This window comes from Haliotis asinina, chromosome 11 (genome assembly GCF_037392515.1).
Source record: "Haliotis asinina isolate JCU_RB_2024 chromosome 11, JCU_Hal_asi_v2, whole genome shotgun sequence".
Classification (NCBI taxonomy): domain Eukaryota; kingdom Metazoa; phylum Mollusca; class Gastropoda; order Lepetellida; family Haliotidae; genus Haliotis; species Haliotis asinina.
The window spans coordinates 50,932,496-50,957,107 of NC_090290.1; the positions used below are offsets into that span (position 1 = coordinate 50,932,496).

At 40.3% G+C, this 24,612-nt stretch overlaps 1 protein-coding gene across 1 annotated transcript; it reads right to left on the minus strand.

The window, feature by feature from the left end:
• Positions 1–371: 371 nt before the first annotated feature.
• Positions 372–17,740, minus strand: LOC137255513 (uncharacterized). The gene is made up of 9 exons (XM_067792947.1): positions 17,474–17,740; positions 16,825–16,905; positions 16,313–16,349; positions 13,712–13,988; positions 6,160–6,549; positions 5,614–5,677; positions 3,112–3,130; positions 1,809–1,955; positions 372–544 (listed from the first exon to the last, which is right to left on the minus strand). The coding sequence occupies exons 1-9, from the start codon at positions 17,738–17,740 to the stop codon at positions 372–374; spliced, it is 1,455 nt and encodes a 484-aa protein (XP_067649048.1).
• Between the last annotated feature and the right edge of the window lie 6,872 nt (positions 17,741–24,612).

Genomic DNA, 24,612 nt, shown 5'->3' on the forward strand with positions numbered 1-24,612 from the left:
TGAATTGAGCAACAATTATTTCACGTTTACAACACCAGAAAGCTTCAGAAATCGGCTCCTTTTCTACAAGGAAAGAAACGGGACTTTCTCCGATCAACCTGTGGTATGTACATAGCATAACGGGCAACATATTGGCGTTTCCTGTTGTATGAGAGCGTTTCACTGGGAGAAGGAGAGGTGCCGGATTTTTTAACGTCTTTTATTAGTCCATCCACATTCTCAGGGAGCTAAACGCTAACACTGTGAATTACCAACTGCTTGGGTAACTGAGACCAGTTACGTCTCAGCCATGACAATGGGAAATATTTCATCAAGAGGCTTGGAAATAAGGATTGAGTTGTATGTCGGACAAATCCATGTGTAGAGCATCCCTACCTCTCAAAGGCAAATTCAAGTGATATCTGATCAACTTGAATAGCACACTCGCAGCTGAAAGCGGTCGAGTCGTCACATTCATGGTCGCAAGTGCTGCAGGTCATACTGGTGAGGCTGCTCTTCGTGATGCAGTTGAAAGTGTCACAGCTGTGGTTGGTGTTGTTTCCTGCTGGAAAAACAAAATCTACGTAATGCGTAGTGCGTCTTACATACGTTTCAATATAGTCAACATTCACCCCTACTATTCAATATTGTATAAGGCACGACAATAGGAGACTTGTATTTTCAGTTCTACAACGAAACAAAGAAAACTTAGAAATTATTTCCAGTCGCTGGGGCACGGTACCGTTTACCCGTTGGAAGTACTGTATGGTGTAACATATTGGTGTTCTCCCTATTTCACGTGAGCACTTTCAGTAGTATCTAGGATGTGTGTAATGGAGGATAAATAAACGCCTTGTATATTTGTCGATCTGTATCTCTCGGGAGCTGCCTAACACCATGATCCTTTTGTCGCCTGTGTCACTGAGAATAGTTGAGGCCCAACCGAGACAAAGAGGAGGCTTGAAGATTATTAGCAATTAGGAGTGAATATGATTGTGTGCCGCAGTCAACAGAGGTCTGTATTGAGGCATCCTGAGATTGGTCGGATCCGCAACAACCTGCACCCTCATAGTACTCTAACAAAACGATCATATGGGATCTAACAATCAGTGTTGGTTGTTTGGGAACGCTAAAAACCCGTAATCGTCATGCTCCAGAGACATCTCACCGAAGGCCTCTTCGTCTCATCGAAAAGATGTAGCAGTTCCTCATATGGGGACGATGCCGTTTGGGCTGCTGTAAGGGCTGCTACTGCTGCTGCTGCTGCTGCTGTTAGGGTTGTTGTTGACGTTGGAATTAGTGTTGCTGCTTTTGTTGCCTTTCAAGTTGCTGTTGTCTTACTTCTCTTTGCCTCTGCCTCGCTTCATCAGCTGCCTGAACCCAACTGAAAATAAAACATGAAAAGGACTTGATGAAAGGTTGTTTGTTATGAAATACACTAATGTAGAATTCCTTCAGTGTACTAATGGGAAATGGGTTCAGAAAACAAAAACCCAATGCTGAGTTGTGTTGTTCGAATATCAAATATATTACTCTGCGGAATTAACCTTGACTTAGTTAAAACACAGAAACTGTACATTGAACCACGTATAAATCGTAATGTTATTCTGATATTATTGACAATGTGGAAAGCAATATGCTACTGGGAACATATCGTGACACGGAAGTGGAAGTTGTATTGAGGATATCAGAGTGGAAGCATGATGTACAGACAGCTGCAACAACGTAGCCGTGTCATGCTAACGTAAAGACTAATCCACCTATCGAGGGTGCATGCCTCTCAAGGTGAGTTAAAACAAAATTCCCAGTGATGAACTCCAATAGCATACTCATGTGGCCAATGGAGCTGCTGCCGTTTGAGCTGCAGATGGTGATGCCAATGGTGCTGCCGATAGTGCTGCTCTCAGAACTGTGGATGTAGCTGCCAGTTATGCTGCCGATGGAGATGCTGGTGGAGCTGCTGGCGTTGAGCCCTGCTGCAAAAGCAAAACAAACGTAAATGCGTTTCCACATTGAGCGCTATCACCAAGCCCTATTCAATCATGTGATACAACGTGTATCATATATAACAACAAATTGTATCGGACATCATTTTTGCTCACTGATGCGATTAAGTTAGAATATGTTCACTCCTGAATGTTACACATAACGTCCATAATAAACACATTCTGAGGATATTAGTTGAGTAATTGTTGGATACATATTTCCGAAACGCATAGTTTGAAATTTACCTTCCAGACTAACACATCCACGCTTGAAATCAGATGTTTGAACGCATCTGGCTGAGTCACTAGACAATGTCCTTGTTTGATGAGGTCTGTTCGTAGACCGTAGTAGTTGGCAAAAATCCTGATTTTGTCCATTTTGGTAGGCTGGAGACAGCGTTCCGCAAATCGCACGAGACACGAGTGTTTGACACAAGTGGACCCGATAAGACAGGAAGAATGAGGAAAAAGTACTTCAGGATACCAGCCATATGACTGCACATGATTAGGAACACACTCCATCCCCTACTACAAGTAAAAAGGACCAATATAGTTCGATTCGAGATGCAAACGAAATATCAGTATGATCTGACATTATGTTGCAGGGATATTGAACATGCTGGTGACAGTACCAGTTATCTTTAAAAATGCTAACCAAATACAACCAACTGAGATTGTGCTTACCTATACCACCGAGTCATCGTTCAGCCAGAAGGTGTTAGCGGGTGTTTCATGTAGGAGTGTGAGCCATGAAACATGAAGCACCCCTCAACACCTCAAAGCTGTCCGGTTATCAGTAGGTACAAGATGCACCATCGGGTTGGGTGACCAAACATGTAGTTCTAAAGAGCCCTCTTCCTTATGTGAAAACAAGTGGAGAGTACCTTCACATCCACATCTGATAGCATGATGCTGGGAATGCTAACATAGCGTATGGAGTGGTAAGAATTCATGTGCGGTATGAATGGCAGAGGTAATGAGGAAGCGCTGGACTCTCAACACACCTGAGGAGAAAAAGATAATAATCATATTATTTCGTTAGAATGGGAAGAATTGAAACGATTCTTTTAAAGATGATGAATTAACTTGTATTGTTCCTTTATGATTGTTTTGATATTAAGAGGGGAATAGTTTTGTGAAAGCTAACCTGAAACATCGCAAGGCATCTGCAGAGGTAGCAGGAGGATGGTCGCTTGTAGTCATGACGGGACTAATGGCAGCGTGTTGTTGATCACATGAATTGTCGGCGTGATTGATGGATTGTCAACTGAGGATGCCAAATCAGGTGGTTGACAGAGGCACATTATGTTGTCTCTTCTCAGGAAGGGCCGTTGTGTGGTAATGACATCTAAGGAAAGGAAAAGTACATTCATACTCGGAAGGGCAAACATGTAAATATGGTTACGTCATAATTATCATAATAGTTGTTGCTCTACTCCAGTGCAGCAACCAATTAATTCCAAGTATAGAAACACATGGCTTTCCACTTACTTGTCACTCCTCTTCCCACCGCCACCCGGACAACAGCGGGACGGCTCAGTAATCAGCTCCTTGTCTACAAGGAAACAATACTTAGACATTATCTACAATCCACTGCATGGTAACGTTTACCTATTGGATGTACTTAACATATGGAACAACATATTGGCTTTTTTTCTATTGCATGAGAACGTTTCGTCGGGGGTAGGCGTGATGTCAGGTACATGAATGCAATGCTATATGGCGAAGGTCTGTAAATAATCGTGTCTGGACCAGACAGTCCAGTCATCAACGGCATGAGCATCGATCTGCGCAATTGGGAACAGATGACAACAAGTGTGCGAGACTGACCACCCGGCCCTGACCCCGGTCCCGACCCCGGTCCCGACCCCGACCCCGACCCCGACAGTCACCTCTTACAACAACTACATGATCAGCAACTACCTTCACACTCACGGTAAACGAAAACAACTGGTCGTAGGGGGTCTTAAGGAACATTGCGAGTGAGTTGGATTTAGCACCACATCGGAAATATCACTGCCATATCGTGACGAGAACAATTTTATGAATGGATTTCAAGATTAAGACCATGGACAGTAAAAATACTATAGTGCCACAGACATTGAAATAAAACTAAAATGGTATAAAAATATATTAATATTCTCAACAATACAATATTTATATGGGCTCATGGTCACCAGCAAGTGGAAAAGAATCACCACGCAAGTGACCACGGGTGAAGATATCGTTACTGTAACAAATCTCACAAAAGTACTCCAGTGCAACGGGGCCATAGCTAACTATGTCAGGCAAAGCATACTCACTGCTGCTGTTGTGGTCGTACTAGTTGATGTTGCTCTTCGTGATGTAGTTGGTGCCGTTGCAACTGCTGTCGGTGTTCTCTGCTGGGAAAACAAACTGACCGTAATTCGACTTACATACATTTCAATATAATAAACATTCACACACGAAAGATTCAAAGCTATACAAGACAAATCAATACTAGACTTGTATTTTCAATTATCTTTACAACCTTTAATCACTTTTCCCAGATTTGCTCTTTCATATATATTTACACAACCATTTTTGTACATATGGTCAGTGACACTACAGCTGTTTTCAAATAATGCTATTATATATAAGATATGTTCTATTTCCAATGACACAACGGTTATGGTTTCATAATGAAGAAAGTCTGGACTCACTTCCCCCCTAAAAATGTGCCAGGTTCTGAACAATTAAACAGCTCTTGGCAAAGGTGATAAAATAACTTGTATGTTCCCCAATAAATGCTTTTAACCCTGGACGGCCTGAGCATTTTGTGAGATCAAACCAAAAATCATTGAAGACGGCCACTTAGGAAAATGAAATACACACAGGAAAAGATTCTTTAAAGATTTAAGGAAGTGAGTTATTTTAATTTTACAGCGGGGACATGATGAGCAAACGTCTTTAACAACTAGATTACCACACCGACCCTAAAAATCGTATATGGTTTGATTATCATAACTTTATACCCGGAGAGGTGGCAGAAGGATGGTGTTGTGGACAGTCATGGAGAGACTGATGACAGCAATGATTTATGCCGACTGAGCATGTCAACTTTGGCTGAGGAGGTCTGGTGTCGATGAAAGGTGAGGATTACTAGTCATGACAACACAAGAATGCAGGCAAATCTGTTGGCCAACTCACCTGACGTTGTCTCTGTCTGATGAAGACCTGTGGTAATGTTCTGTGTTCTGTGGTAATGACATCTGTAGAAAGAAGTGTTTTGTTCAAATGTAGAGAGACAAAGATGAAAACATCTTAAACATCACAGTCACCATCATATGTGAGTGAGTGAGTTGTGATTTGTGCCACTCTGAGCAATATTCCAGCTATATATGGCGGGGGTCTGTAAGTAATCGAGTATGGACCAGACAATCCAGCATGAGCATTGACTTCCGCAATTGGTAACCTATGACGTGGGTCAACCAAATCAGCGATCCTGATCACCCGATCTAACTAGTCGCCTCTTGTGATAAGGATGGTCGCCTTTTATGGCAAGCATAGGTAGCTGACGGCCTATTCTACCCCAGATTTTCACAGGCCAACAGCAAATGTCATATGCCCAATACGAATGCAAGAACACATTATTTTCAAGTTTAGAAACACAGGGCGCTCAACTTACTGGACACTCCTCCTCCCATCGACACCTGGACAACACCCGCTGGCTTCCGTATTCGACCCCTTGTCTGCAAGTAAACAAACAATATTTAGACATCATCTCCAGTCCAAGGTATGGTACCTTTTACCTACTGGATCTACTTAACATATGGCGCAACATATTGGTGTTCCACCTATTACACATGAGCATTTTTCAGTTTCCTCGGAGATATGCGTAATGGAAAATAAGTGAATACCTTGCTAAAGACTACTAGCGCCATGGTCCTTTGCCTCTTGTGTAACAGAGCAGTTGAGGCCCACGCAAGACAATGGGAAGTTTGTTTCATTAACTGATTTGAAGAATTTGGGTAATTAGGAGTTAACATTGCTGTGTGATGCAGTCAACAAGGTCCAGTGTGGGGCATCCTGAGATCAACAGGATCAGCAACGACCTGCACCCTTATTGTGTTCCAAGCAAATGGCCGTGTGTTGTCTTACAATCAGCTATGGCACTTTGGGAATGTTAAAAACCCGCATTTGGTATTCTCAGAAGTCAGGTAAGATATCTCACCGAAGTCCTCTTCTCCTCATCGAAAAGACGTAACAGCTCCTGGTATGGGGTTTCTTGCTGCTGTCTGTGGTGGTACTGCTGCTGCTGCTGCTGCTGTCGGCGCTGCAGTCGGTGCTGCAGTCGCTGGCGGGACTGTTGCTGATGCGACTGATGGTACTGCTGCTGGTGCTGGTGCTGAGGTTGCTGCTGAGGTTGTTGCTGCTGCTGAGGTTGCTGCTGCTGACGGGGATGTTGCTGTTGTTGGGGCTGCTGCTGCTGTCTGTGTTGTTGATGAAGTTGAAATCGTCGTTGGCGTTGCTGCTGTTGTTGCCTCTCACGTTGCTGTTGTCTTGCTTCCCTTTGTCTGTACCTAGCATCACGCCTTTGCATTGCTTCATCTGCTGCTTGAACCTGAATAAAAACAAAGAAGATGAAAAGAACACGATGAACAGTTGAAGTTCGGAAATACAATAATGTAGAGCTGCTTCAATGTATCAATGGGAAACGGGTTCAGGGTTCTTTGAGAACAAGAAAGCAATGTAGAGAGGCTTCATTAGAATATGAAATGCACCACAGTGAATAGTTCGCCTTAATCTGTTAGAAAATAATCATTAAATACTTTAGAGCGCAAAACACCCGAGAAGGTCCGGCGTAGTATATGCCTTCAGCATCCCATGCTTGCCACAAAAGGTGACTATGCTTGTCGTAAGAGGCGACTAACGGTATCGGGTGGTCAGGTTCGCTGACTTGGTTAACATGTCATCGGTTCACAATTGCGCAGATCGATCCTCATGTTGTTGATCACTGGATTGTCTGGTCCAGACTCGATTATTTACACACACCGCCGCCATATAGCTGGAATATTGCTGAGTGTGGCGTAAAACTAAACTCACTCACTCTAGAACGCAAAAGAAAACACAAATCTCAAACAGCTGCCGATATGCTTCAGATATATAATATATGAGCGGACAGAGGGAGATGAGACACGAAAGTCGTGTCAAGCGAAGATGAAGACTTATCCAGTTATCGAGTGCGTGGGTGAGGGAGTTAGAATGTAACGTCACCTCAGCAATATTCCAGTCATGTAGTGACGAGAAAGTTCTGCATACACAATAAATATAATGTGATAGCATATCAGTCATCGAGGAGGACTGTAAAAATACCTAGAGAATCACAGTGAGTGAGTGAGTGAGTTAAAATTTAATGTCACATCGGCAATATTTCAGCCATATCGTGACGGGAACGGAACATTAAAATGGAATATATGAGTATTATAACAATCAGTCGACGAAGGACAGTAAAAAACTAGAACATCACAGAAATGAATGTAAAACTAGTAGCTATGCCTAAAACAATTTATCTATAGAGGACAATACAATATAAAACCGGGCTATAGATTGCCAACAACTGAAGGTAGATCACCATTCTAGGGACCATGGGGACTTACAGTACTTTTGCTACCTGCATGGACCCTAGCTGGATTTACATCATCCCCTCAGCCGTCAGCAATTTCGGAAATCTAGCCATACAATAAAAATACACTTATACTACCATTAAAAACGTGGAAATTTAGAATTTACTTTGCATGTTTGTGGACTTACGTACCCTCTCAGGAGGACAATAATTTTACAATACTTCAACTCCCTTTGAGGGTACAGCCACCAACAATTCAAGTTACTAATTCAAACTACCAGTCATTAAAATACATCTATTTACAGAAACATATTATTCAAAATTCAACCAAAAAATCAATTTCTTTTAAAAAACCTATAATTAAATGAGAATTAACGCTGGTAAAAAGATCCTTAATTGTTTTAACTGTAAAATACTTATCCCTTGTGATGGAGAATTCAACACAGTCAAGCAGAATATGCTTGACCGTGACTCTCTCATCACAAGGGATACAAAATGGAGGATCTTCACCTTTTAACAGGTACGCATGAGTGTATCTAGTGTGGCCAACACGACATCGTCGCAAAATAACCTCTTCAAATCTGGACTGACAACCCAAGTGGGTATAACCAATGTAAGGTTTTGTCTCATGTAATTTATTGATACCCACTTGGGTGTCCCACTTCTTTGGCATCAGATCACGGATATAAGATCTAATGGTGGCTTTGTAATCACGATAAGGAATAAGAAGTGGTGTCACAGATTTGTTGAGTGCTGCTTTAGCAGCAAGGTCAGCCAGTGTGTTACCAGAAATGCCTACATGGCTGGGTAACCAACAAAAGACGATGTCGTATTGGCCAGTAGCAAGATCATTATACAATTCAATAATTTCTATTAAAAGTGGATGTTTGCAAGAAATATTTTTAATAGCCTGAAGGCAAGAAAGAGAATCGGAATAGATTATATATTGTTTACGTTTCGGGTGTCTTTGAATATATTTGAGAGCTGTTAATATGGCGTTAGCTTCAGCTGTAAAAATAGAACTATTATCTGGTAATCTAGAAGATATTGTTCTGAATCCAATGACAGTGGCACAAGCCACTGCGCCACCGTCCTTGGACCCATCTGTAAATAAAGGTTTCTAATTGCTATATTTATGCTTTAATTGATGATATTCTTGTTTATATTGTAAGTCATTTGTTTCTGATTTTTTAAAAAATGTTAATGTTGGGTCAACTTGTGGCCTAACCAACTGCCAAGGAGGAGAAGAAAGAAGACGGGAAGGCGATATACTTTCCAGCTCAATACCGGCAGAAGAAATAAATGGTTTAATTCTGTGCCCAAGAGGTGGAACAAGAGAAGACTTTTTGTTATACAAATCTTCATAAAGGGGATTGAACACACAGTTATAGGCAGGGTTAGATTCATCAGAATATAATTTAGTAGTGTATTGTAAAGACAATTTTATACGACGTTGAGTAAGAGATGGTTCATCGGCCTCAACGTAGAGACTATCAATAGGTGAAGTTCTGAAAGACCCAAGGCAAAGTCTTAAGCCTTGATGGTGGACAGAATCAAGAAGTTTAAGGTTGCTGTTGCAGGCTCCACCATATACGATGGAACCATAATCGAGTTCCGAACGTATGAGTGATCGATACAGGTGTAAGAGGGTTGCTTGATCTCCTCCCCACTTTGTGTTGGAAACAACTTTCAACAAGTCAAGAGCCTTCAAGCATTTAGTTTTAAGGGACTTGATATGAGGCAGAAATGTTAAATGGGAGTCAAAGATTAGGCCCAAGAACTTGGCCTCCTTTACAACTTTGATGGGAGTGCCATCTAGAGATAGTTCAGGGTCCTTATGTGGTTTATATTTTCTGCAAAAATGTATACAGTTAGTTTTGGATTTAGAAAATTTAAAGCCGTTTTCAAGACACCATTTATTTATTTTGTTTAAACACAACTGCAGTTGTCGTTCAATAGTATGCATATTTTTCCCACGACAAGAAATATTAAAATCATCCACAAATAATGATCCATCAATTGAATCGTTTAAAACTTTTGATAAACTGTTTATCTTTATGCTAAAAAGTGTGACAGACAAAATACTGCCTTGTGGAACACCCTGATCCTGATTGTAATGATCAGACAGGGTAGAACCCACTCGAACTTGAAACTGTCTGTCCTTTAGAAAATTTGCTATAAATTGAGGTAAACGACCTCGCAAGCCGTAGTCATGTAGGTCTCTTAAAATACCATATTTCCAGGTTGTGTCATATGCTTTTTCTAGATCAAAAAAGATAGACACAGTATGTTTTTTATTAATTAGTGCATTTTTAACAAATGATTCTAAACGCACTAAGTGATCGACAGTACTTCTGTTTTTACGGAAACCACACTGTATATCAGTTATAAGGTTATTTGTTTCCAAGTACCAAACTAGTCGATTGTTTATCATGCGTTCCATGATCTTGCAAACACAGCTAGTTAATGAAATCGGACGATAATTGGATGGATCCGTATGATCACGTCCAGGTTTAGGTATGGGTACTACTTAGCGTCACGCCATGAGGGAGGAAAGTTACCCGATGTCCAAATATCATAAAAAATATTGAGAAGAGTTTCTAGGCAGGATTCTGGTAAGTGCTTCAGGAGTTGATAATGTATGTTATCAGCTCCAGTAGCAGTGTCATGAGCTTGATCAAGAGCAGTATGGAGTTCATGAATAGAAAACGTTTCATTATAATCTTCCCCATTATCAGAATTGAAATTAATAGTTTTCTTTTCTTGTTGTTTTTGATATTGCTGGAATTTTGGTACATAATTTGAAGAGGAAGAGTGTTTAGCAAGGGTTTCACCTAGTTTATTAGCAATATCTGATTTATCAGTAAGCAATTGATCTCCATGTTTGAGATGATGGACAGTAGATTTAGTACCTTTACCTTTGATTTTCTGGACCATGTTCCATACCTTGGACATGGGTGTCCGAGAATTTATTTTGGACACATAATTTTGCCAAGATTGGCGTTTGTTTTGTTTAAAAGTACGCCGCGCTTTAGCATTTAAAATTTTAAATTTATTTAAATTATGTACCATAGGATGGCGACGGAAATAATGTTCTGCCTTTTTCCTTGCCTTCCTAGCTTGTTTGCACTCATCGTTGAACCATGGTTTTCTTATGTGTGGAACTACAGAGGAATTTGGTATACACTCATCAGCTATGGAATTCAGTTCATCAGTAAAACATTTAATAGCATCAGGAACGTCAATAAAAAGTTCGGGTTTAAGTTTTTCAGCACACAGTGTTTCATATAAAGTCCAGTTAGCCTTTGTAAAATTCCGCCTTGATGATGGAGGAACATCAGATGGAGTTACAGCTTTTAATATAGTAGGAAAATGGTCACTTCCACAGAGGTCATCGTGGACTGACCATTCAAATTCATTTAATAGTTCTGAATTTGTAAGTGACAAGTCGAGAGCAGAATAAGTCCCTGTACCAGGGTGTAAATATGTGTTGGAACCATCATTATAAATACATAAATCATTGTCAGAACAAAAGTCCTCCAACAATTTACCTCTAGTGTTTGTATTTACACTACCCCAGAGTGGGTTGTGGCCATTTAAATCTCCCATTATAATACAGGGCTTTGGGAGCTGATCATATAGAGCTTGAAGATCGGTTTTGGCAAAAGCCGAAGATGGTGAAATATAAAGAGAGCATAGCGTAAACGCTACATGTAAAATAATTCTCACTGCAACAGCCTGCATATTAGTATTAAGTGAAACAGGGCTTTGAATAACATTTTGTTTGACTAGAATGGATGATCCGCCAGTGGCCCTATCACCCAGAGGTGAAAAACAATGATATGCATTAAAATGGCGAAGGTCAAATGCATCTGTTTGTTTTAAATATGTCTCTTGGAGACATAACGCTGCAGGTGTGAAATCTTGGACTAATAGCTGTAGTTCATGTAAATTAGTCCTCAAACCTCTGCAGTTCCATTGTACAATATTATTGGAATAAACTATCTTTTGGGGGGATTTTTTGGGGATCTACCCCGCACTCTTTTGGAGGGCGACAAGCTATGTGCCCTAGAATGGACGTTTTCAGAAACGTCCATATCTTCAAGAGACCCATATTTATTAAACAATTGAATTTTATTTTGTGACCCCTTAGGAGCTCTGCCACTTTGTTGTTTTGAAGCATCTGACTTAGGTTTGGGTTTAGTTTTAACAATTTGTTGTCTATCAGCTGTTGAATGAGACTCAGAGCGTGACTGTGAAGATGACTTATGATCAGAGGACTTTGATGTAGTAGGAAGTGATTCCTCAGTCTGGGATGATATAGCAGGGTATAAAACCTGTGGGGAGTCGGAACTGACCCAAGTCAAGGTAGTTTGGCATCCTGTGGATGATTTTGTTATTTTAGAGCTGAATTCAGATGATGATTTTGCTACTGTAGCATAACTTTCTAGAAGGTCAGATCTCTTCACCAGTTTCTTTGCCTCAGAAAAAGAGATATTTTGGGTGAACTTTATTTTGTTAATCGCCATTTGCTCTTTCCATATTGGACACTGTTTTGACGAAGATGAATGGTCGCCAGAGCAGTTAGTGCATTTTTTAAAGTCACTGTCACAATCTTCTGTTGTGTGTGTCTTCTCACCACAGTGAGCACACACAACAGACAATGTGCAGGTAGATACACCGTGTCCATATTTCTGACATTTAAAACACCTGAGCGGGTTGGGGATGTAGGTTTCAACTTGGATATTGCAGTAATCCGCCTTTACTGATTTGGGAGCATTTGGCAATGAAAAAGAAAACAGATAGGTATTTGTTTGGATTGTTTCATTGTTTTTTCGGGTGGAAAAGCGCTTCACATACAGCACACCTTGATCCTTCATTTCGCATGCTATATCAAGCTCGGACATGTCAGCAAACAACCGATCACGATCTCTGACGATACATTTACTTGTGTTCAAGGTCTTGTGAGCAGAGACCTTGACCGGAATGCCCACAAAAGATTCAATGTTCATCAGATTGGTTGTCTGCTGTTTCTTGCCACACTCTATTAGCAATGCACCCGAACGCAAGCGTCTAATGTTCTTGACATCCCCAGCAATACCTTGAATGCCCTTAGATACTGCGAAAGGGTTCAACTTCAATGGTGTCTTGTCCGGAGTCTCAATAACGAGGAAACGTGGCCAATACTCAATCGATAGAGACGGTCTATGAGAAGTATCAACGGGATCAATTTCAAGTGGACGTTTGGTTTTTTTGGGGGGGGGTATTTCATAAGCCATGATTGGTGTCATATGATTCATCATCCGAGCTCCCCACCCACCACGGAGTATCACAAGGACAATGCTAAAGCAAGCGGGCCTCCAGCTTGCAGCACCAAGGATACCCGGATGATATACTCCAGCAGAAGAATTAAGAGATTAATAATTCTACCAGATTGGCCCATGAGCCACCGCCTTCTGGCATAGGACTCTAGGCAAATTACAGAACAACATACTTCAAATTCAACATGTTTTAGATTATAAAGCCAAGTCCAAATTTACAACGATTCCAAATGATATATGTGCATTGATAAATATAATAATGCTCCATGCACAGGGCTTGGCATGACCAGCCGATTGGTCGAACCGAGCCTATTCGACCACCCGTCTAGGCGAAGTCAGGGCCGAAGTGGTGTATTGAGCAACAGGAACACGGTTGCAAGCTCCTATTACTCTCAACCACCAGGATCCCCTCCTCCGCCGACACAGGGCTGCAACCCACGGCAAACGGGTTGGTGGACCAAATATCCCCCCGGGTCCACTACGGGGATGTCGGCGAGCTCTTGGCGTTACCCAGCACCCACCACGAGGAGGTGGCTCGCCACGGGTGCCAGAGAATCACAGATGGTGTCTAAAACTATTGTATTTACGAGGACAATACAACACAACAACAGGCTCTAAGTCGTCAACAACTGACGTAGATCACTATACAGGGGTCATGGGGACTTGCAGTGCTGTTGCTACCTGCGTGGGCCCTAACTGGATTTACAGCCGCTGTCGATTGTAAGAAAGTTTTGCCGAAATTTAAATTAGCAAAAGTATTACGTTTAAGAAAAACGGTAATTTTAAATTTCACTTGGAACGTCTTGGGATTTAGTTTCAGAAGGATCCACCAAACATACTCCCAGTGATGAAGTCCAGTTGCATACTCACTGCTGTAAGAGTTTGTGTCGCCACATTCATGGTCACCGGTGCTGCAGCGGTTGTTGTCGCCAATGGACCTGCTGATCGTGCGGCTAGTGGAGCTGATGATGCGGCTGTCGGTGCTGCCGATGGTGGTGCTGCTGTCGGAGCTGCTGTAGGAGCTGCCGATGGTATTGCTGCCGATGGTGTTGCTGCCGATGGTGTTGCTGCCGATGGTGCTGGTGCCGATGAAGCAGCGGTTGGTGTTGTGTCCAACTGCACAAACAAAGCAAATGTAAATACATTGGATGACTAACGTGTGTGTTAATACAGAACGCATCCACACAGCTCCATTTAATCCTATGAACCAATTTGACAAAAATAGGTACATTGCCAATGGTCTAGAAAAAATAATCAAATTATCTAGTTAATATCTGAAAGCGTGAACTCAGTCAAACTACAAGCTCAGTGGTAGGGAGATAGGAAACGTAGAAAAGGGACTTAACTGAGACAAGGAAAGAAATGAGCAATGCGGTTTGTTTTCCTACATCCAAAGTGACTGATTTGAAACATGAATTCATGCAAATTAGTGTAGGATGATATTGCACTTCAAAGGAAACTCTTTAAGTGCCCATTTTGAAATTAAACTTAGCTTCATTATAAATGATAGCTGACGTAATAAACTGTAATACTGGAGCAGTCAAGAATATAGCTACCATGGAGTCTCACTATTACTTATGAAAACAAACTCAAACAGTGTGTCAGGACGGGCGTCAGAGGCAGTGACTTGGGTCGAGTTAGGGGACAGATATCAGATGAGATAGGATTATAGTTAAGGGGAATTATATTGGGGAAGCAAACGACATGTCATAGCAATATACACATATTATCCAGTCCTGATAATCATGGGATGGCCATGCCACAAATATATTTTGAGACATTTAATACCATGACTGATTTAACATAAAAGCATACAATATCTTTGAGATGACCACTTGTACACATGCAAGGTGAGTCGATGGTCCGTCGTTAGACCTTGGTTAACATCTTTAATCAAGACGAATGTAGGCCCCCGGGCCATTTTCACATATACATGTGGTCAGTCAGCATAAATTGCATATTGTATACATTACACATACATATACATATACATACCCATAATGAATATAGAAAGGGGGAAGGGGGGGGGAGGGTAATAATTAATCGGCAGGTTATTCTGACACAGTGTCTACACATGGCCAGCTTTCTAACGATATTAGCATCCTCTGATCTCAAAAGCATGTTAAATTTATCACGCGTTGGATATGATATGAATTTAGTAGGTAAATACCTCTCACGCAATATTTTATACCGTACACAGACCATCAAAAATGGTACTCATCTTCCATATATCCTTCATTACAGATTACAGACAGTGCACACCCTTTCATCTGTAGGAGTATTCACATATCTACCTGTTTCCATGGGAACTGCAGCGGAATCTTGCCATGGCCACGTGGAATTTTGCAATTGTTAATCGTTTAAGATATAACTCTGTTCCAAATGAACCTTTAAAAAAAGTATAACTTCTTGTTTTAGAGCTGTTGGATAGAGAGTAGTGCCAAGTCCGTTCCAACGAACATATTAATCTTACCAATAACTTCCGTAATGAAGGATTCTTTGCTAATTATTGTTTGTGATTCCCATATATAGCCAAATCGAAACAATAAGTACTTCGATTCGGAAACCCAATTACTTTTACAATTGTTAGACCTTGATGAGCGCCCCAATTGCCATCAAATGTCAGATCTATTGTTTTTGTCATCTATTCGTATTTTTTTCAAAGTTTTGCGCGATTTTACGATATCCTAATACGCATCCCAATGAACGCCCAGTTAGACCGACGGTGGGTTATTTCGACATATGCTATTTGCTTTAAGAGGGATTGACAGGAGAAAAGCATGCAGTGCAAATGAGTATTACTGAAATAGACTACATTAAGACTAGACTGGGTTATGATATAAGATGTTAGCATAAATTAACTGATACAATTTATTTAGATTTAGGCTATTTAATGAGATAGTATATCTCAAAGTAATATTATGACATAATACTTTAAAAGATTCACGTGTTTATTATATTTACAACAGTAATTATATACAAAGTTGACTCTGCCACATATATAGGGCTGAACTACATAGTGTTACCTCTGTTAATCATTTTTTTTCTATTTCCGACAGTATGTTTCTTTTTAGATTTGCCCTTTCAATCTATTGACAGGTGTTATACTTGTCGTATTTTCATATCATATCACAACTTCTATGAAAGAATGTATATTTACCCTATTTCAATGATAACATAATTGATAGGGTATGATGGAAAACAGCAGGCTACAAATGTCACACTACCGAACACATCGACACTGACTACGACACAATGGGTGTATTGTGAATTCGTTCATCTGCCATTTCGTTGCCAATTCAACAATTATATGCACCCGAATCCTTGCATACTTTTTGATGTAGCCACATGCTGTCCGTGTTGTTGACGGTGTTTCATGCTTTGGCTTGCAATGTCTGTATGCAAATACCGAACTGGCAGTAAATGTTTTGACCAACTACCGGCGACTAAGTGCTGTGTCCTCTTTGAGTAGCGACACTGATGATAATAATACTAAATGTCATACGCAGCATGGTGTCATTGGTAAGGATAATAATGTTCTCATTTATGAAATTGATGCATACTTCGAAGGTATTCCCAAATCGAAAGGCTATCGTTCTGTCAACTAAATGATGACAGTATGTTAATACGGCCCGAGTTTGATTATCGGCAAGTTCAACTTCCCTGCGGTAAGACTTTTTAACGATAGGGACATATATCTTTTAGTGGCATATTTAGAAGTCGGATATGTCTTTCAGAATGTTCAGATACCATTAAAGAAGCATGTTAAAACTCACCCTCATCATACGAGGAATATACATTAAGGTGATATTATTTGGCCAGAATGAAATTTAAGGTAATTTGAGGGGGGAGGAGGGTGTTCCTTCCCCGCAAGAAGATCACATCATGTAATGTAAGTAATGTTTTAAAAGAAAAGTGCGACGCCTATATTCAGTAACTTCATTTGACTTACCATTCCCTTCAGACGCCTGATTTCATCTCTCAGTCTTTCGTTCTCTTCTCGGAGTCTCTGTAACTCTGCTGCATCGTTAGCCTGTGAAAAAATACATGTCAGACATATCAGATATATGCAGGTCAATAACATGATACTTCTTGATACACTGCTGTGTACCACCTGACTAATCACTTGACGGACGGACCAGTGTAATGGTGTAGTGTATTAACACCAAAATACTTTGCAACCGCACCAATAGTGAGTGAGTTGGTCTACATACCGCATTGTCGGATCCTGAGCGGGTACAGGTGTGTTCACCCTTCACCCGTTTTCACAAATGTACCGCCTGTACCGCCTTCACTAATCTCTGTAGTATTACGTCAGTAAAATACGTCAGTTACGTATACCTTTAAATATTCATGGATGATATTATGTAGAGATTGCTTGCACATCTTAGGAATAGCTATATAACCATGTAAAACCTTCCTGGAAAGTCTAAGCTTCCAAAAAATACAACGCTAGGTTGAAAACGTCACCCGACAACAACACAGACAAAAGACACGTGGATACAATCAGCATGCATGCCAAGTTGAACGTGATAAAGACGATTTAGAGGCATACAGTAGTATCGGTACAGAGATTACATAAAGGTATTCTGTTCACTCACATCCAACTGAGATGCCATTCCGCCAGTTGGCCCAGTCCCCTGTCGTGGCGTGCAGTACGGCGTGGACGTCATCGGGGTTGAAAACGAAGTCGAGCTGGTGGACGAAGGTCGCAGGTTGGCAATGGGCGTACCTCTTGCCACCTGGGTGGATGGTCCTGCTTGAGGTGCGAGCGGTCTGGCCTGTTGGGCTGTAGGGACTTGCGGTCCGACCTGTGGGGCTGGAGGGACGCCTGAGACCAGACCCAAACCTTGTAGAAATCTGTTCATGATGACAGAAAAGGAGAATATGGGAGCGATATGAACACAAGTGAACGATAAACGCAACACTTCTGTAGGTGTATCTGTGTTTTATACTCGGTCACTCAGGACAACAAGCCCCGGGACAATGGAGGTGGTCACGAGCCAACAGCTGAGAGCTGACGTTGTCTCGTGCGACTCAAGAACACTGCCATCATCAGAAACTTAAAACAATGGAACCCGGTGTGAAATATCACCTCGGCTCGATTCGAGTCGCAAAGTGTTATGTAACAACGCCCAAGCTGACGGACATCCACAACTTGTGCATCAAGCAATATCCTGACTTGGGAAGTCAACTTCTGAGGCTTTTTTTAAAATCAGAAATCAACACTTGAGATGACAGCAGGTGACGTTGAAAGTGTAAACTTCATTAATTTCCATATAAATTATTCTATTCTGTAATACTACCATTAGCAAACGAAAACAAAACATGATCAATAGAGTACACACGTACACAAACAATAACTGTGTTAAAGGATGATTTCTATTGTTGAGTTCACTAAAAATATTTTGTGTACACTGTACAAATCATTAGGTTTAAATGTTCCTTTAACCGTGTTAGATTTAATACCAATATTTACAAATAGATATTTACTTGTGAGTGAGTGAGTGAATTTAGTTTTACGCCGCACTCAGCAATATTACAGCTATATGGCGATGGTCTGTAAATAATCGAGTCTGTACCAGACACTCCAGTGATCAACAACATGAGCATCGATCTGCGCAACTGGGAACCGATGACATGTGTCAACCAAGTCAGCGAGCCTGACCACCCGATCCCGTTAGTCGCCTTCTATGGCAAGCATGGGTTGCTGAAGGCCTATTCTACCCCGGGATCTTCACGGGTCTATTTACTTGTGGATTCGGTCTATTATATTTTATCTTTGTCAGAGTAAGTATGTGTATAATGCTTAAAAGGCCCATGAAACTAGAGCAAAATTATAGAAGTTGCTTCCCAGGTGAAACGACACTGGTATGGCACGCGAGAGGTTCAACTTTGATGGAGGAGGTTGGGGGCGGGGGCAGGGGTGCTTTACACAATTAAGGGACATCTAGTTTTGTAGAGATTTGTAAATATACGAAACAGACACTCTCAGATCGAATTGTGGCGTGATTCGGGGATGCGTTCATAAAATAAAAAAAAATTTTTTATATAATTATTTTCGAGGGAAATACGGTCTGATGTACAGCTCTTTCTAGCAGTGTCACCAGAGTCGGTATGCGAGGGATGACTCAGCTACAAAGAGGCGTTCATCAGACCGTATTCCCCGCGGGGGAAGAATACAACGTGTTAGTCTTACCACCATGTTAAATGTGAAAAACATCCTTTTATTTTATTTTGAGGATCGCTATCGCCTATGTGACATGTAAACAACATGGCGTCTGTTTCTCAACTGAAGACATAATCTGACAAGTTTAAAAGTTTACAAATCGCATTAAAAATGTTAAATGACTTAAAACACCAACTATATGTTATATATGTATACATGGTGACAACGAAGATGAATTTCTCCACCATCTTGGGGGAAACAACTGCAAACCTAATGCAGATTAATTGCACGGGAATGGTTCATCAAGTTGCTCAAAAGCATGTGCAAAAATTGTGCATATGAACTGCTGCGTCGTGGTGTAAAGTTTTTGTAAGAATTTGTCATTTAAGAATTTGTCATTTAATCGTTTGTTGAACGCATGACAATGATCTTGTCAACGTTCCGAATTTGTTTTACTATACATCAGTTCATGTGTAAACAGCACCTTTAAACAGTATGGAATATTTTACAAAATCTAGTTTAGAACAGTTGACTGAAGTATGCGGCTACACTTACACTAGTAAGTCTACGTTTTGATGGGTAGTATAGTATAAGAGTAAATGAAACACATGATAGTAGACTCTAATGGTAAATATAACACATAACTGTAGACTCTAAACGTAAATGAAACACATGGCTGTAAACTCTAAAACAGTGACTGAAACAGTCAAAAAGGAAATGGTGTCCATGTGTGGGGGAATTAAGTTGACTATTTCAGATTAATGATTATTAACATATATCGAGCATCTCCTACAGGAGATACTAAGTCCTACGTAAGTGATAGTAAGTCCTACGTAGGAGATACTAAGTCCTACGTAGGTGATAGTAAGTGATAGTAAGTCCTACGTAGGAGATACTAAGTCCTACGTAGGTGATAGTAAGTGATAGTAAGTCCTACGTAGGAGATACTAAGTCCTACGTAGTTGATATTAAGTCCTATGTAGGTGATAGTAAGTCCTACGTAGGTGATACTAAGTCCTACGTGGGCGATAGTAAGTCCTACGTACGTGATAGTAAGTCCTACGTAGGAGATACTAAGTCCTACATAGGTGATAATAAGATACAAAGTCCTACGTAGGAAATATTGAGTAATAAGTTCTGCGAAGGAGATATTAAGTACTAAGATACTATCTCCTACGTAGGGCTTATCTCCTTCGTAGGAGTTATTATCTCCTACGTAGGAGATAAAGAGACTAAAACCGTTTTCCACCGTGGTCCTAATACGCTTCCGTACTATATTGATTAGTATAACTCGTAGTGCATGCATCGTTTGACCCTTGATAAGCTAGTATAATGCACTCAATCTGCATTCATTACTGGATAATTTGTTACTATGTACAACTCATTGTGCATTCATTATTGGATAATTTGTTGCTATGTATAACTCACTGTGCATTCATTTTTGGATAATTTGTTAATAATTATTACTCGCTGTGTATTCACTATTAGATATTTTGTTAATTTGTATAACACGGTGTACATTCATTATTGGATACTTATTAAAAATTATAACTCACTGCTCATTCATTATTAGATATGTTGTTAATTAGTATCACTCTGCATTCCCTAGATACTTTGTTAATTCGTATAACTCACTGTCATTCAATATTGGATATTTTGTTAATGATTATAAATCACGCTACATTCACTGGATACTTTGTTACTATGTATAGCTCACACTGCATTCATTATTTGATACTAAGTTAATACGTTTAACTCTGCGCATTCATTATTAGATATTTTGTTATTTAGTATAAATCACCCTGCATCCATTGGATACTTTGTTAATTATTATAACTCACTGTGCATTTCTTATTGGATGCTTTGTTTATATGTATAACTCACTCTACATTCATTATCGGATACCTCGTGAATAAATATAACTCACAGTGCATTCATTATAGTATTCACACTGGTTACTCATCATTTGGGAAATCTAATTGAAACATCTCTGCAAATTCCTGTTTTGGTAAGGATACAGTTGCCATATTGTTTAAGTCAGGCCTTTTACACAACTTCCTCTACAATAATAACTTCAGAATACTACCTCCTTACCTTATGCCTTTGTTCCCTCACAATCAATGTTATATACATATGGAAATTAATTAAGCAACACCAAATTCAAAGACACATAAAAACTTAACAAAGTTTAACGAAGTAATTTTGATGATTGATTATTCAATTTTGATGTATTGACATACAGCATGAGCTTTTCATGGGTTGATATGACGCGCGTGAAGCTTGCACAGCGCACGTGCATTTCTTTAACCTCAACTTTCGAAAAATGCACTTTTTCCCTGGGGTGTTTACAAGCGCAGGTTGTCGATTGCATTCGGTTTTTCATTCATTTCAATGTCATGGCACGTAGGAAATTATCAGAGGCCACTCGTTGGCAAATAATCGGCATGAGGAATGCTGGTATGTCTCTAAGACAAATCGGGACTCAAATCGGACGACATCATTCCATAATTTCAAAACTTTTGAAAAAATACCGGGCCACTAATGAAGTTAAAGACCTGCCTAGACCAGGAAGACCCAGGAAGACCACAGTCCGGGAGGACAGAGCTTTACTGAGACTTGTACGGCGCAGGTCCTTCGACTCGAGCTCTCGGTTGAGACAGGAGTGGCTTCCAGGGAGACCCATCTCGAACAGGACTGTTCGGAATCGTCTGAAAGCTGCAGGATACCGGGCAAGGAGGCCAATCAAGCGACCCAGACTGTCTCCAGCCCATAAGGCAGCCCGACTGGCCTGGTGTAATGACCGTTTGCACTGGAACATTGCCTCTTGGAGGAAGGTCCATTTCTCAGATGAGAGCCGGTTCTTGCTGCACATGGTGGACGGTCGTACTCGGGTCTGGAGGCAGATGAACACAGCAATGGCTCCACGGAACATCCAGGAGACTGTGGCCTTTGGGGGAGGTTCCGTTATGGTATGGGGGTGCATTTCCATGAACTGCAAGTTGGATATCATTACCATCCGTGGCAACCTTAACGGTGTTCGTTACCAACAGGAGGTTCTTGACAGGGCTGTGGTACCTCATTTTGAGAACCATCCTGTGGCAACGAGACCCATATTTATGGACGACAATGCTAGACCTCACAGGGCGCATGCTGTAAATGATTTTTTGCGGCAAAATGCAATTGACAGAATTCCATGGCCTGCCATGAGCCCTGACCTCAACCCCATTGAACATTTGTGGGACTTTATTGGCCGTCGTGTGAGGCAGAGAGACCCACCAGTCCATAATCTCAACGAATTGACGGCTGCCCTGCATGAGGAGTGGAACAGGATCCCCCAGAATCAGATCCGGAGACTCATCCAAGGAATGAGGAGGCGTCTGGAATCGGTGGTGCGTGCGCAGGGAGGACACACTAGATATTGATGAAAGTCGGTGTGCAGACTCTCAGATGACTGTTCTTTCTTTCCATGTGACATTTGTGTTAATACACCTGACAACAACGTCTGTGGATGAATAGTAAATTGTGTCCATTTTTTCATGAATTTAAGACAGTTTTAAGAATTTGGATTTCGTTGCAATAAAGCAAAGTCTTGATACTTTTTCCCTTTAAGTTGTTTGTCAGAGATCGTCTGTTGAATAAAAAAGTGTCAAACTATATCAACCCGGCATATTTTGATTGTCAGAACACTTCAAAGTTGCTCCAATAGAAAAAATTGGGGTGTTGCTTGATTAATTTCCAGGTGTATAGTTTGGCATGAAATGCATCATCCAATGATCCAGTCGACCTCAAACTTCACTTTGCATTCATCATTGGATACTTTGTTACAGTTTATAACTCACTGAGCATTCATTATTGGGTACTATGTTAGTATGACTCACTCTGCATTCATCATTGGATACTTTGTTACAGTTTATAACTCACTGAGCATTTATTATTGGGTACTATGTTAGTATGACTCACTCTGCATTCATCATTGGATACTTTGTTACAGTTTATAACTCACTGAGCATTCATTATTGGGTACTATGTTAGTATGACTCACTCTGCATTCATCATTGGATACTTTGTTACAGTTTATAACTCACTGAGCATTCATTATTGGGTACTATGTTAGTATGACTCACTCTGCATTCATCATTGGATACTTTGTTACAGTTTATAACTCACTGAGCATTTATTATTGTGTACTATGTTAGTATGACTCACTCTGCATTCATCATTGGACACTTTGTTCCAGTTCATAACTCACTGAGCATTTATTATTGTGTACTATGTTAGTATGACTCACTCTGCATTCATCATTGGATACTTTGTTCCAGTTTATAACTCACTGAGCATTTATTATTGTGTACTATGTTAGTATGACTCACTCTGCATTCATCATTGGATACTTTGTTCCAGTTTATAACTCACTGAGCATTTATTATTGTGTACTATGTTAGTATGACTCACTCTGCATTCATCATTGGACACTTTGTTAATAATTATAGCTCACTGTGCATTTATTATTGGATACTTTGTTAGTAAGTGTAACTCAATCTGCATTCATTATCGGATACTTTGTTCATTAGTATAACTCACTGTGTATTTATTGTTGGTTACTTTGTGACTATGTATAACTCACACTACATTCATTATTTGATACTATGTTATCAGGTTTAACTCACTGCACATTCATTATAGGACTCGCTGTGCATTTCTTATTGGATACTTTGTTAATGTGTATAAATCGCTGTGCATTTCTTATTGGATACTTTGTTAATAAGTACATTTATAACTCACTGTGCATTTCTTATTGGACCCTTGGTTTGCTAGAGCATTGCAAAAGTGTACTATACTCTGCAATATTGCTCTTATGATCTCATTGGGCCCTTTCCTTGATCAATATGACCAGCCTTTGAGGTAAGAATGATGTAATTTTATCTGCATTTGCTTTGGACTTGAAACTACTACCAGGTCGTAAACATGTAATTAGGGACACAAATCGCCGCCCAATGTAAATAGTTCGAAGCCAAAATATCTCTTGCTTTCTGCCCAGTTCTACGACTTCAGGTGTTTTAATTGTCCACGTACCGTGTTTAAACGCAAACTGGCTGCAGCTCCTTAAAATTATTCATAGCCATGAATGAAAACTCCTTCAAAACATATCGTACCATAACGACAATTGTTTCAAGATATGTTTATTAGTGTTTATAATGTCAGACATTGTTTCAATGGATTGTCTAGATGAGTTCCTGGATTTGCGAAATAATTACGCAATTAACATAGTTATTCACGATGGCAATCGAATCCAATTCTGCCATAATATGAGTGGCATTCTAGAATTTGGCGGTAAAGAGATGATTGACTCCTTTATTTTAACCACTGCGATGTTTCGGTATAGATTCTTGTTCCATTTTCAAGCATATGGTGGAATGTTGGGGTACGCCAAGATAAGATAATGCAGGACAATTTGTCAAAGTGAAAGCAAATGTCGTTTAAAGCTTAAAGAGATAACAGCATGTGAAATGTTGGACTTGTTCTTTGATGACATTTTGTAAAGTGCGAAACTAAACTCACTCACTCACTCAA